The sequence below is a fragment of the Oncorhynchus mykiss genome, chromosome 15 (assembly GCF_057628025.1).
Source record: "Oncorhynchus mykiss isolate SJ-2025 chromosome 15, ASM5762802v1, whole genome shotgun sequence".
In the NCBI taxonomy this organism is placed as follows: domain Eukaryota; kingdom Metazoa; phylum Chordata; class Actinopteri; order Salmoniformes; family Salmonidae; genus Oncorhynchus; species Oncorhynchus mykiss.
The window spans coordinates 39,588,275-39,601,633 of NC_143036.1; the positions used below are offsets into that span (position 1 = coordinate 39,588,275).

At 40.5% G+C, this 13,359-nt stretch overlaps 1 protein-coding gene across 2 annotated transcripts; it reads right to left on the reverse strand.

Annotated features, from left to right (window-relative positions):
• Positions 1 to 502: 502 nt before the first annotated feature.
• LOC110490842 (equistatin-like) lies at positions 503 to 13,029 on the reverse strand. Of its 2 annotated transcripts, none has more exons than XM_090200026.1 (5): positions 12,965 to 13,029; positions 12,387 to 12,450; positions 11,625 to 11,756; positions 11,443 to 11,535; positions 503 to 2,462 (listed from the first exon to the last, which is right to left on the reverse strand). In XM_090200026.1, the coding sequence occupies exons 2-4, from the start codon at positions 12,436 to 12,438 to the stop codon at positions 11,456 to 11,458; spliced, it is 264 nt and encodes an 87-aa protein (XP_090056152.1). In that variant the 5' UTR covers positions 12,439 to 12,450; positions 12,965 to 13,029; the 3' UTR covers positions 503 to 2,462; positions 11,443 to 11,455. The 2 variants fall into 2 exon arrangements, with proteins under 2 accessions (XP_090056152.1, XP_021419956.2); XM_021564281.3 differs by lacking the exon at positions 503 to 2,462 and adding an exon at positions 11,243 to 11,361.
• Between the last annotated feature and the right edge of the window lie 330 nt (positions 13,030 to 13,359).

Here is a 13,359-nt window from a genome sequence, read left to right on the forward strand (position 1 = left end):
GAGTTGGATATCTCCCTTTTAAAAGTGGTAGGACAAATGCTGATTTCCAGATCTTTGGAATTTCATTACATTCCAGGGTTAGATTGAACAGATATGTACAGTAAGTGGTTCAGCTATGGAATCAGCTGCCAGATTTATAAAGAAGGGATCCAAAAGATCAGGACCTGCAGGCTTTCTCTGATTTAAGGATTTCAGGGCTTAAAGTACCACCTGCACTGAGAATGGCAAAAAGCTAAAAGTTTGACCCGCTCTCACTGGTTCTTCCACACAGGGTTGTACAGAGACAGAGGACACTGAATCAAACAGCCTACCAGATGATACAAAGTAAGTCATTGAAACAATTTAGTTTTGTCATATACAGCAACAGATTCCTTCAAAAAACTTGACGGTAATTAATTAACATTACTGTTACCAGACATAGACTTAATAGCCTTCCAAAACATTCTAGGTTCTGTAACGATTGTCGTCGGGAGAAGGAGAAGAGGACCAAGGTGCAGCGTGGTAAGTATTCATAATACTTTTAATAAATACGAATACTTGAACAAAAACAACAATACGACGACAAACGAACAGTTCTGCAAGGTGCAATACACACAAAACAGAAAACAACTACCCACAACCCATAGTGGGAAAACAGGCTGCCTAAGTGTGGTTCTCAATCAGAGACAACAATTGACAGCTGCCTCTGATTGGGAACCATACCAGGCCAAACACATAGAAATCTAACACACAGAACAAAACATAGAATGCCCACCCCAACTCATGCCCTGACCAAACTAAAATAGAGACATAAAAAAAGGAACTAATGTCAGGACGTGACAGGGTCATTCAGGTTATCAGTGGTAACAGACATAAAATATTCAAATTTGGCCTTCCTGAGAAGAAAAGAACACTTGTTTCATAACTGCCTAAAAATAAGCCAATCAGCATCAGAACATGATTTCCTTGCTTTAGCCCAGGCTAGATTACGGTTGTGAATAATACAAGACAGCTCAGAAGAAAACCATGGATTAACCCGCCCTTTAACCCTGAACCTGCGGAATGGGGCATGTTTGTTTACTATTTGGAAAAAACCATCATGAAAGAATTTCCCAGCAGTTTCCACATCAGGGATAAACTCAATCTGCTCCAGTCAAAATAAAACAAATCATGACAGAAAGCCTGCTCATTAAAACACTTCAAATGTCTCTTACGAATAAAACGTGGGTTTGTTTTTGGAACCTTAGTATTTCTAACAGCAACAACAGCACAATGGTCACTTACATCATTACAAAAAACACCAACCGCAGAATATTTATGTGGAACATTTGTCAATATCAAATCAATAAGGGTAGATTGATCTGGGTATTTAAGATTTGGGCGAGTGGGTGAGTTAATCGATTGGGTAAGATTAATTTTTAAAACATCAGACACAGGCTTTAACAAACACCAGTTGAGATCACCAATCAAGATAATTTCACTGAAAAGAAGTTTAAACATAAGGTGAGTCAAAGAAGAAAATGCATCACCAAGAGCACAGGGGGGTCTATAACAGCCAATCACAGTTATAGAGAGACCCTTTGAAACCTCAATATTCAAAGCAAGAAATTCCAACTGTTAACATATAGTTTCAGACTTTGCCACACTTACAGGGAATGTGGTTTTTACATATATAGCCACACCCCCACATTATAGCCACACCCCCACATATAGCCACACCCCCACATTTCTTAACCTGATCAGTGCAATAAACATTGTAACCACTTATACATTTATCAAAAACAGACTTGCTGAGCCAGGTTTCAGAAAGCACAATTACATCAGCATCAGTTGATTTAGCCCAAATCCTAACCCCTTCAATGTTTTACAACAGGCTGCGTACATTTAAATGAAAAATACCAAAACCAGATCTTGATTTAAAATCATAGGGGGTTTGGAGACATTGTATATCAGGGCCAGGGTTAGGTTGCACGTTACCTGATATCAACAAAAGAAGAATAACTAGGCACCTCGGTTTAATAACCTTGCACGACTTCTCTTTTTTAAGAGACCTACCGCAAGCGAATTCTACAAGTGAGTTTCCAGACAATACAAAACAGTCATTTAAAACCATTAGACCTTGGTAGTGACACAAATTCGTACTGTTCACATCATGCCACAAATACATCGGTACTTGGACGAGTGGACCGAGTGAAAAAGAGCGAGTTCCTGCAGACAAAATGTCTAATGGACGGGAGAGCACATTGTCAGATGTCCTCACCCAGCGGCAATGTTTGTGTTCTCCAGAGTTCAGTAAAGTCAGTGCACAAAGCAATACCATGAAAATTGTCATTTCCTCTGACAAATGTAAAAAATAGAGACCAAAGAAGGTAAGGGGAGAGAAGGACAGCTGTATGTATGAGTCTGAATGTGAGTATTTGCGCGTGAGTAGATTGGGTGTTGAGGTCGTAGGTACAACTGTAAGCAATTCCGTTCTCAAATGTCTGTTTAATGTGAGAAACAAAATGAAAAACACCTGTTAGACCATTACAATGCGGACTGTCATGCATTTTTACTATTACCAACAAGACAACGAAGTGATACGTGCCATGGAGACTTATAACGGACACTTTCCAACACCAAAAGTTCCCACGCTGAGAGATATTGTTTACTACACTATTATGCATACAATCCAAGTCATACGTTTATTGTCATTCATACTCTTATTTTTAACCGAATATCTTTGCAAAAGTGTTCATTGTGTCAATTCAGAGCTCAGAAATATTGGAATAATGTGTTTTAAGGTAATGTAAATGACAACTAGTTGATATGAGTAGTGAATAACTATCGTATTTTTAATATTCTGGAAAAACAGCTAGTTGATGAGAGGCTGAAAGAGAATTGCAAGAATCGCCCAATTTCACATGCGGGCCACAAACAGGCAAATAACAAAAAGCATCTCGGTACGCACAACTCGTCGGTCGTTGTCAGTGGATTGTATTGGCGGGAAGAACAAAAATATCGTCTGCAGGGTAATTGAAGTCGCCGCATCTATTGTCAAGCCACAGGTCACAGGTGAGCTGCCTTGTTAAACCCTAAAAATAAATAATAACATGATTGCGTTGACAATACCCATTAAGCCATTTGTTAAGATTTCCACCATGTGGACCTGTTGTCACTCTTACCCTGATGGTTGCTGATATTTCCAGACACTTTTTCGGTCTTATCTGAGGAATTTTATCATTTATATCAGAATGGCCATATTGTGAGGCCAGTTTAGCTCTCATTCAATGAAGATTTACTACTCCTTTCCCATTGAAGGCCATATTGAGGTTAAATCAATGACTATTGAAAGTGCAAGTCAGTATCGTGCATAAATTTACTGGTCTCTGTGGTGATTTTAGAATGCTGTGCCTATTTCTACTTTTACCTCATGCTCTTTAACCCTGTGCTGTAATCAGGATGGCTGAGCGGTCTAAGGCGCTGCGTTCAGGTTACAGTCTCCAATGGAGGCTTGGGTTCAAATCCCACTACTGACAGATATTTAGCACCTCTCAAGCAGATTTCATGCTGCTTGGCAGTATTAATAAGAGGATGAAATATCAATTTATAATAAACACTCTCAAATGCAAACCTTCTGTAGCTGAGCAAAGATCAAGGGAAATAAGGAAACAGCTGTACTTAATAACAAATGAATGAGTGGAAAATTTCCTGTTATTGCATTATAATGAAATACTACATTATCTTTCAGTTATTAAATTATATTTTGCTGTAAACTGCCTGCCGGCCCATTCACTTCTAACAAGCCTGTTTTCCTCTGTCACAGTTGTCGTGTCCGAGTGGTTAAGGCGATGGACTAGAAATCCATTGGACATTGTTGTTCAACTTTAATAATCTTAAGACTGCAAGGCCTGAGAAATTTTGCGTCTGATTCTGCATCGCAAGATTGAGGGATAGAGTATTTTCGTACTTGTAAAATATCACTGGCGTTCCTCATTCGGACAGGTTCCCAACTTTGATTTCTGTTGTTTCTAAGCAACATATGTTTGATGTCATATAGGATTGTATGGCATAAACTGCGTGGCCTAATGGATAAGGCGTCTGACTTCTAATCAGAAGATTGATGGTTTGAGTCCCTTTGTGGTCGCTTAACTTGTTAAATATCACTAGCTTTCCTCATTCGGACAGGTTCACAATTTTGATGTTGCATAGCAAAGTCTGTATGATGTCAAATAGGGATGTATCAAGTAGACTGTGTGGCCTAATGGATAAGGAGTCTGACGTTGATTCAGAAGATTGAGGGTTCAGGTCCCTTTGTTGTCGTTTAATTTCATTAGCTCAGCTTATTTGAACATGTTTGCAATTTCCCTAAGGCAACAGCTCCGCCCCTCCGCCCCCCGCAGCTACTCGCCCAAGCCTCTCCAGGTTCTCCTTTACCCAAATCCAGATCGCAGATGTTCTGAAAGAGCTGCAAAACCTGGACCCGTACAAATCAGCTGGGCTTGACAATCTGGACCCTCTATTTCTGAAACTATCCGCCGCCATTGTCGCAACCCCTATTACCAGCCTGTTCAACCTCTCTTTCATATCGTCTGAGATCCCCAAGGATTGGAAAGCTGCCGCAGTCATCCCCCTCTTCAAAGGGGGAGACACCCTGGACCCAAACTGTTACAGACCTATATCCATCCTGCCCTGCCTATCTAAGGTCTTCGAAAGCCAAGTCAACAAACAGGTCACTGACCATCTCGAACCATCTCGAATCCCCTTCTCCGCTGTGCAATCTGGTTTCTGAGCCGATCACGGGTGCACCTCAGCCACGCTCAAGGCACTAAACGATATCATAACCGCCAGCGATAAAAGACAGTACTGTGCAGCCGTCTTCATCGACCTTGCCAAGGCTTTCGACTCTGTCCATCACCATATTCGTATCGGCAGACTCAGTAGCCTCGGTTTTTCTGATGACTGCCATGCCTGGTTCACCAACTACTTTGCAGACAGAGTTCAGTGTGTCAAATCGGAGGGCATGCTGTCCAGTCCTCTGGCAGTCTCTATGGGGGTGCCACAGGGTTCAATTCTCGGGCCGACTCTTTTCTCTGTAGATATCAATGATGTTGCTCTTGCTGCGGGCGATTCCCTGATCCACCTCTACGCAGACGACACCATTCTATATACTTCCGGCCCGTCCTTGGACACTGTGCTATCTAACCTCCAAACGAGCTTCAATGCCATACAACACTCCTTCCATGGCCTCCAACTGCTCTTAAACGCTAGTAAAACCAAATGCATGCTTTTCAACCGTTCGCTGCCTGCACCCGTACGCCTGACTAGCATCACCACCCTGGATGGTTCCGACCTTGAATATGTGGACATCTATAAGTACCTAGGTGTCTGGCTAGACTGTAAACTCTCCTTCCAGACTCATATCAAACATCTCCAATCGAAAATCAAATATATAGTCGGCTTTCTATTCTGCAACAAAGCCTCCTTCACTCACGCCGCCAAACTTACCCTAGTAAAACTGACTATCCTACCGATCCTTGACTTCGGCGATGTCATCTACAAAATAGCTTCCAACACTCTACTCAGCAAACTGGATGCAGTTTATCACAGTGCCATCCGTTTTGTCACTAAAGCATCTCATACCATTCACCGCTGCGACCTGTATGCTCTAGTCGGCTGGCCCTCGCTACATATTCGTCGCCAGACCCACTGGCTCCAGGTCATCTACAAGTCCATGCTAGGTAAAGCTCCGCCTTATCTCAGTTCACTGGTCACGATGGCAACACCCACCCGTAGCACGCGCTCCAGCAGGTGTATCTCACTGATCATCCCTAAAGCCAACACCTCATTTGGCCGCCTTTCGTTCCAGTTCTCTGCTGCGTGTGACTGGAACGATTTGCAAAAATCGCTGAAGTTGGAGACTTATCTCCCTCACCAACTTCAAACATCTGCTATCTGAGCAGCTAACCGATCGCTGCAGCTGTACATAGTCTATCGGTAAATAGCCCACCCATTTTTACCTACCTCATCCCCATACTGTTTTTATTTATTTACTTTTCTGCTCTTTTGCACACCAATATCTCTACCTGTACATGACCATCTGTTCATTTATCACTCCAGTGTTAATCTGCAAAATGTTAATTATTTGCCTACCTCCTCATGCCTTTTGCACACAATGTATATAGACTCTTTTTTTTCTACTGTGTTATTGACTTAATTGTTTACTCCATGTGTAACTCTGTGTTGTCTGTTCACACTGCTATGCTTTATCTTGGCCAGGTCGCAGTTGCAAATTAGAAGTTGTTCTCAACTAGCCTACCTGGTTAAATAAAGGTGAAATAAAAAAAATAAAAAAATAAAATTGGTCTTGGTCTTGTTGTTATTCATCTTTAATAATCTAATATTGCAAGGCCTGAGAATTATTGTGTCTGATTCTGCATCGCAAGATTGAGGGAAAAGGTATCTTCTTACTTGTTAAATATCACTAGCTTTCCTGATTCGGACAGGTTCACAACTTTGATGTCTACTGTTGCATAGCAAAGTCTGTATGATGTCAAATAGGGTCGTTTAATTTTTAATTAATTGTTTGCAATTTCCCTAAATAAGGCATTGGTCTTGTTGCTTTGAAAAGCTTAGACATTGCTGTTCAACTTTAATCTAAGACTGCAAGGCCTGAGAAATATTGTATCTGATTCTGCATCACAAGATTGAAGGACAGTCTTTTCGTACTTGTAAAATATCACTAGCTTTCCTCATTCGGATAAGTTCCTGTCCGAATGTATCACGCGTTAATGGATAAGGCGTCTGACTTTGAAACAAAAGATTTAGGGTTCGAGTCCCTTCGTGGTTGTTTAATTTCATTAGCTCAGCTAATTTGAACATGTTTGCAATTTCCCTAACTAATGCATTGGTCTTGTTGCTTGGACAATGTTGTTCAACTTTAATAATCTAAGACTGCAAGGCCTGAGAAATATTGTGTATGATTCTGCATCGCAAGATTGAGGGAAATGGTCTCTTCGTACTTGTTAAATATCATTAGCTTTCGGACAAGTTCACAACTTTGATGTCTGTTGTTGCTAAGCAACGTCTGTTTCATGTAATTTAGGAGTATATGGAGTAGAAGGTGTTTCCTGGTGGATAAGGCTTCTGACTTCGAACAAGAAAATTTAGGTTTTGAGTTATTTTCGTGGTTGTTTAATTTCATTAAATCAGCTAATATGGACATGTTTGCAATTTCCCGAAATAAGGCATTGTACTTGTTGCTTTGAAAAGCTAGGACATTGTTATTCAACATTAATAATCAAAGACTGCAAGGCCTGAGAATTATTGTGTCTTTGTACTTTTGTCTTTCGTACTTGTAAAAATCAGGGATGTGTCAAGTAGACTTTGTGGCCTAATGGATAAGATGTCTGACTTTGAATCAGAAGACTGAGAGTTTGAGTCCCTTCGTGGTTGTTTAATTTCATTAGCTCAGGTAATTTGAACATGTTTGCAAGTGTGGAGGAATATTTTTTGAAAGGAGAGGACATCGTTTTGGACTGGTAAGTTCTTCTCATGCTAATGCCGTTGTTTGAAATTAACAATATAAAATATTATTTGTGAAATGAAATAGGCTATTTGAGGCTGTTGAGGGGAGGGTAGGCCCACAACAATGGCCAAAGTGAAATGGAGACAGTAGATACAGCTGGTCTGTTGTAATATAATAAAGACAGTAGATCTAGCTGGTCTGTCATAATATAATATAAATGAGACAGTAGATCTTGCAGGTCTATAATAATATATTCAACCTTATGTTCCCTGTACTCTCTCATATATATATATATATCTGTTTATTATACCTGTTGATACAGGGCTCATATGTGAAACTATTCTAACGGAACATTTTCTTTCACAATGACACTGACTCCGAATGGGAGCCCCCAGTGCCAAGGTGTCCATCCCCCACTGAAGCTGGTTCATCCAGCTCCTGCCACAAGTGTTCATCTGCCCAATTTTATTTCTGCATGCATGGATGTGCCTCAGGGCCAAAAGGGCACAGCATGGAGGCGATGCTGTGCTCTTTGCAAAATGAAGTCGCCCATCACCTGCACCACATGCTTGGTGACCCTCTGCTTTACAGCAGAAAGAGACTGCTATGGCATCTTTCATGTTTATTCTCAAATTTTTTTGGGGGGGGGTGTGTTAGAATACCATTTTGGTATTTTGTATATAGTTATTACATTCAAAATGTATAACTTCACCAATTTGGCCACTTGGGTACATTTGGGCTACTTGTGCGGGACACCTGGGTGACTTCATGATAAATGTAATGTAGCACACTCATTTTGGAAGTTGTGCAAAGATTCAGAATGACAAGTACTGTTGCCCTTGTGTTTTTCACTGAAATTGTCCCCATCATCCTATCTGAATGTTTGTTTTATCTTGTTCATTTTAAAGATACAACAATAAAAAGAAAAAACACATTGTTTTTTTCATTGTATTATCTAAACCAGATCTATTGTGTTATATTCTCCTACATTCAATTCACATTTACACAAACCTCAGTGTTTTCTTTCAAATGGTACCAAGCATATGCATATCCTTGGTTCTGTGCCTGAGCGACAGGCAGTTAGATTTGGGTATGTCTTCAGGCGGAAATTTAAAAAAGTAGCTCTAAGAGGTAGCTCTAAGAAGTTAAAAAAAGTGCTTTCTGGACCATTTTACGAAATTCTTTCATTTTTTTGTCAATTACAGTTCTTATGCATGTGTAATTGACAAAAAAATGAAAGAATTTCATAAAATGGTATGAACATACTTTTGTCACATTTGATTATCATAATTTTTTTACTTGACCATAAGGCATATGTTTTGTCCATTTGCAATATGATTTCATCGGAAGTCAAAAGTCACTTTTTTTTTTGTTGTTGCCAAATGCCATAAGAAATGTCCAAATGCAATATGAAAGATTTGAAAGTGCCAAATCAGGATGTTATGTCCATTTGCCATGTACGATCAATGGAAGTCAGTTTACAAACCCAAAGGTCAGTGAACCATGTCCAATAGGCATTTGTACTGCCAAAATGATATATAGCCATGAATCAACCTAGATGGTATATTTGTCATGTATGATGAGGGAGAAGTGGGAGTGTTGTTTAACTGTTGTTTTTTTAAACGTCCAAAATGACAAGGGGCGCCCCCTATTTGATGGGCACGGGTGGGGGGGGGGGGGGTGCGCTCCCCACCCAACCGTGGACCCCTTGCTACCCCGTAATGGCATTAAAAACCATTTGAAAAATGTGCTCCTGGTAACCCGTTCCAATCACCAGGTGCACGGCTGTGCAATTGCAATATGTTTCAATGTGCATTTACATTAACGAATTTGACATGCTCAAAAATTCTGTAGAAATGCAAAATTAACTGGCCTTATGAACTCGGGATGGCCGGGCAGTGATAGTGGTTCCTCTCCATCGCTCGTTGTGTTGATTTCATCATGTCCATTTGGGGATGTTTTTTCACTGTTGAATCATATTGCAAATGCAAATGCACAAAACTAATGAAAGCAAAAAAAAACAATTGGAATAAAGCTCGTTGGTCTAGGGGTATGATTCTCGCTTAGGGTGCGAGAGGTCCCGGGTTAAAATCCCGGATGAGCCCTTTTGCGGATCCTTTAACAAGCCCAGACAGGCAGATCTTGGATCACTGGTCGGAACGCCAACTATCACCTATTGGGCGCAGGATAAGGTGGTTGAACGGTTTAGGCGATGGGACTGCAAATCTATTTTGATATGCACTTGTTGGTTCAACGTCGCACAACATTATTTTAGATAACCTGCAGAATGTTGGAGCAATTCTGACTTCCAACGAACAAGGATAATGATTCAAATGTAATACACTTGAAATTACATCCAGCCTCTAAAACAAATGACTTCCGCATGCTCTGCATTGCCCGGGAATCGAACCTGGGTCAACTGCTTGGAAGGCACCTATGCTCACCAGTATACCACCAATGCTATATGAAGCTCATTAGCAACATGGAGACATCGACTCATATCTTGACCGTCATTTTTGTGGAAAGTGAAAATTCTTTGACCAAACGGATGGTTGGTATATGTGTATGATTATGGCTTAGGTTGCGAGAGGTCCCAGGTTAAAAAAATCTATCATTTTAATCAGTTCCGGTTACCTTCAGATTAGTCCCGTGACACTTGTGGGGAACATAGGCCAAAACGGAGAACATTGTGACAAGTGGGGTCACATTAGTTTGTAGCCCAAAGATTTTGGATTTTACAAACAGAAGTTGGCACAGACGTTCTGACTTCAGACGAGAATACTACCGTGTTTGTGAGGGTCTCCCCTTTCCAGAGAGTGGTCATACGAATTTGTAGGTCAAACTGTACGGAAGCTAGAGACGTTTTTGTGAGAAAACCAATCATAGGTATGACAATTGGTTTGACAAACACCGCTCTTGGTCCACCATCTTCCACTGCAGATATGGAGGTGTAACATTAAACAACTCCTACTAGGTTGGACTGGGAGAGAGCAAAATGTGCCTAAGAAAATACCAAGAACAATTAAACTGTAAGTAAGGAGCCAGTACAAAATGGATGTCTTTGTATAATGGACTTCAGAAAGTTCCGAATAAAATGTGTTCATCTTTCGCATAATCTGAGTCTTTGCCTAATTAAACCCATTGTCTTATAAACCTCGGATTGGTCAAAGCAATTGATTAGTCATCATTGGGATTGAAAATCATCGTGACAGAATGCTAAGAGTGTGGAAAGGGTGGCTTCTTTGAAGAATATCAAAATATTTTGATTTGTTTAAGACATACGTGTTATTTCATACTCGATGTCATCACTATTATACACTGCAGAAAATATTTTTACCGACACCCTGGAATGAGTCGGTGTGTTTAAACTTTGCCTGGTACTGTAAATATAGTAGATCTAGCCTGTAGAAACTGATGGGATCCTCTTTTAAAGTCAAGCCATCAGGCTGTTCTCCCGCAATTGCATAGGTTATAGAGCTCATTAAGCGATTTTGATTTTCAAATCACATTTGCATTGATGACAGAGTGATTAGAGGGACAATAGAGTGCTGAGTACCAGGCAGTTAGCAAGTGCGGTAGACTACTAATGACCATCACCAGCATCAGAGCTTGGAGAAGCCTAATTACTAAATGGTCACGTGGAATTTGACTACCTTCAATTCTTGTAACTGCCGGTAATAGTCCTACTCCTTCCTCCATTTCCCAGAAACGGACTGGTTCAGATATTTTGTTCAGCATATCACACCAACAATAAAGTAAGTAAATCAAGTTTAATCTCTGGATTTCTTCATGCATTTAAATGGGATGTGAATCAGTTCCTGTACAGTAAAGACAACTGTCCATCTTTTCAACGACTCCATTCCAATGCCCTTCATCTAAAATTAGACAAAAAACATTAACATCCAGAATCAGCTGCAAAGTAGTAACATTTAGTGAATGAGTATGTACAAACACACCTTGGAACAGTTGCTAGCAGTTGATAGCAGTGCCTGGTGGAGTGTCCGTACCCTGGATCCTCTGTCCAGTAGTGGTCACACACCAACAGTGACCTACCAGAAATAGACATGTTACAATAAAATGGGTAAATATTGTATGTGTAACATTCAACTGAATTAAATGTTTGTGCGTCCGTGTTAACCTGTAGAGCCCGAACATTGCTTAGGGGTGTATCGTCCAGCGGCGTCGCACGTGGGGATGTAGGCTCCAATTGGGCCATGTGTCGCAGCATATCTAGCACGCTCACAGGGGGTCATGGGTCGTATCGTAGCATCTGGACACAAGTAACATGCATTGTAATGTGGACATAACATTGCAGCACCTGCATGCCGTAATCTTCTGTTGCGTCCCATATGTGCCCTGGTCAGAAGTAGTTTATAGACGGAATAGGGTTCCATTTCAGATGTAACCTAGGTACTTCCTGGCTAAATATTGAAATTCTGCTACTTGTTTAAAAGTCCTGTGCAGTCAAAATTCAGTTTCTGTCATTTGAAAACAGCTGATGAAACCAAGACTGAAAGTGGGGGTAAATTGTATCAGTGTTATTTTCTGATAGTTGGTAGACAATCCAATCATACAGCCAGTTGAATGATCAAACCATTCATATCAGAATACCGCAGTCCAGCATCTAGACACCAATATACATTTCTGGAACTAGATGATTAGAGAATTTTGCCAGTAACACAAAAGGTTCCTAGTTTAAATCCCTGAGATGACAAGTTAAAATATCTGTCCATGTGCCCTTGAGCAAGACAAACCCCTCTCCAGTGTCAGTTGATAATGGCTGGCCAAGGGACAACTCGTTATGAAACATTAATACATACGTGTGTGTAGAGGACAGATCAACACCCACTAATGTTTTTATTAACATTTTGGGAGTAAGTGTGAGGTACATCACTCTTACCTCCCAGAGCAAAAGCTGTGCTGACAAGCAGAATGATGGTTAATGTTGCCATGGTGATAGTCTCCTGAGAGAGAGAGAGAACGAGAGAGATTAGTTGAGCATTTTAAAACATTTGGAATGGCTGTGGGTACTAGAGGAGAGGTTAAGGAAACCCTGTGTTAAGTACAAAACTTAAGCGACAATTGCTAAACCCAGTCCTGAGGACCTCAAGAACCGAGTATTGGCAACACGGCGCTACAATTCTTCCGCCAAAATTCAGGTATCTAATCTATTGTAAGTGGTTGAAGAGCCTGGCACACAGGAAAATCTATCCTTCCCAAATGGCTCCTCATTCCTGTTGTAGTGAACCAGCTTTGACAAAGGCCCACAGTGCACTAGATAGGGAAGGGGAAGCATCCTAGAGCGAGTCATAGACTACCTCTTTTCTGCAAAGGTAACTATTAGTCTATGCTCTTAAATTCAGGGGGTCACTCCACAAAATGGCAACCTATATAGTGCACTACATTTGACCAGGGTCACATAAAATGAAGTTGCCATTTGAGATGCAGATAGTCTATTAAATAATGACACAATCTCACCTTCTGCACTCTTCCAAGAGATTGACTGGGTGTCTCTGTTGTCTGTGAGTTATGGTCTACTTCTTCCACCTCTCCTTTTAAAGGACCTGTCACAGGTGTGACTAGTTGCCTCATTAACCCAACGAGAGTTGCCGATGTCGGCCATTAGCCAGTGGTGTAAAGTACTAAAGTAAAAAATATTTGAAAGTACTAATAAAGTAGTTTTATTGGGGGTGTCCTTACTATTTATATGTTTGACAACTTTCACTTAACTACATTCCCAAAGATTATATTTAATATTAAATATAATAGAATTTTGATACTTCAGGATATTTGTTGAAACTTTCAGACCTTTTCTCAAGAAATATTTTACTGGGTGACTTTCACTTTTACTTGAGTCATTTTCTCTGAAGAAA

Coding starts and splice junctions, on each gene's coding strand:
- LOC110490842 (XM_090200026.1), bottom strand. CDS start 12,438: ATGGCAACATTAACCATCATTCTGCTTGTCAGCACAGCTTTTGCTCTG. Junction 11,757..12,386: donor CACAGCTTTTGCTCTGGGAG/GTAAGAGTGATG, acceptor ACTTGTGTCCAG/ATGCTACGATACGACCCATG. Junction 11,536..11,624: donor GCAATGTTCGGGCTCTACAG/GTTAACACGGAC, acceptor TATTTCTGGTAG/GTCACTGTTGGTGTGTGACC.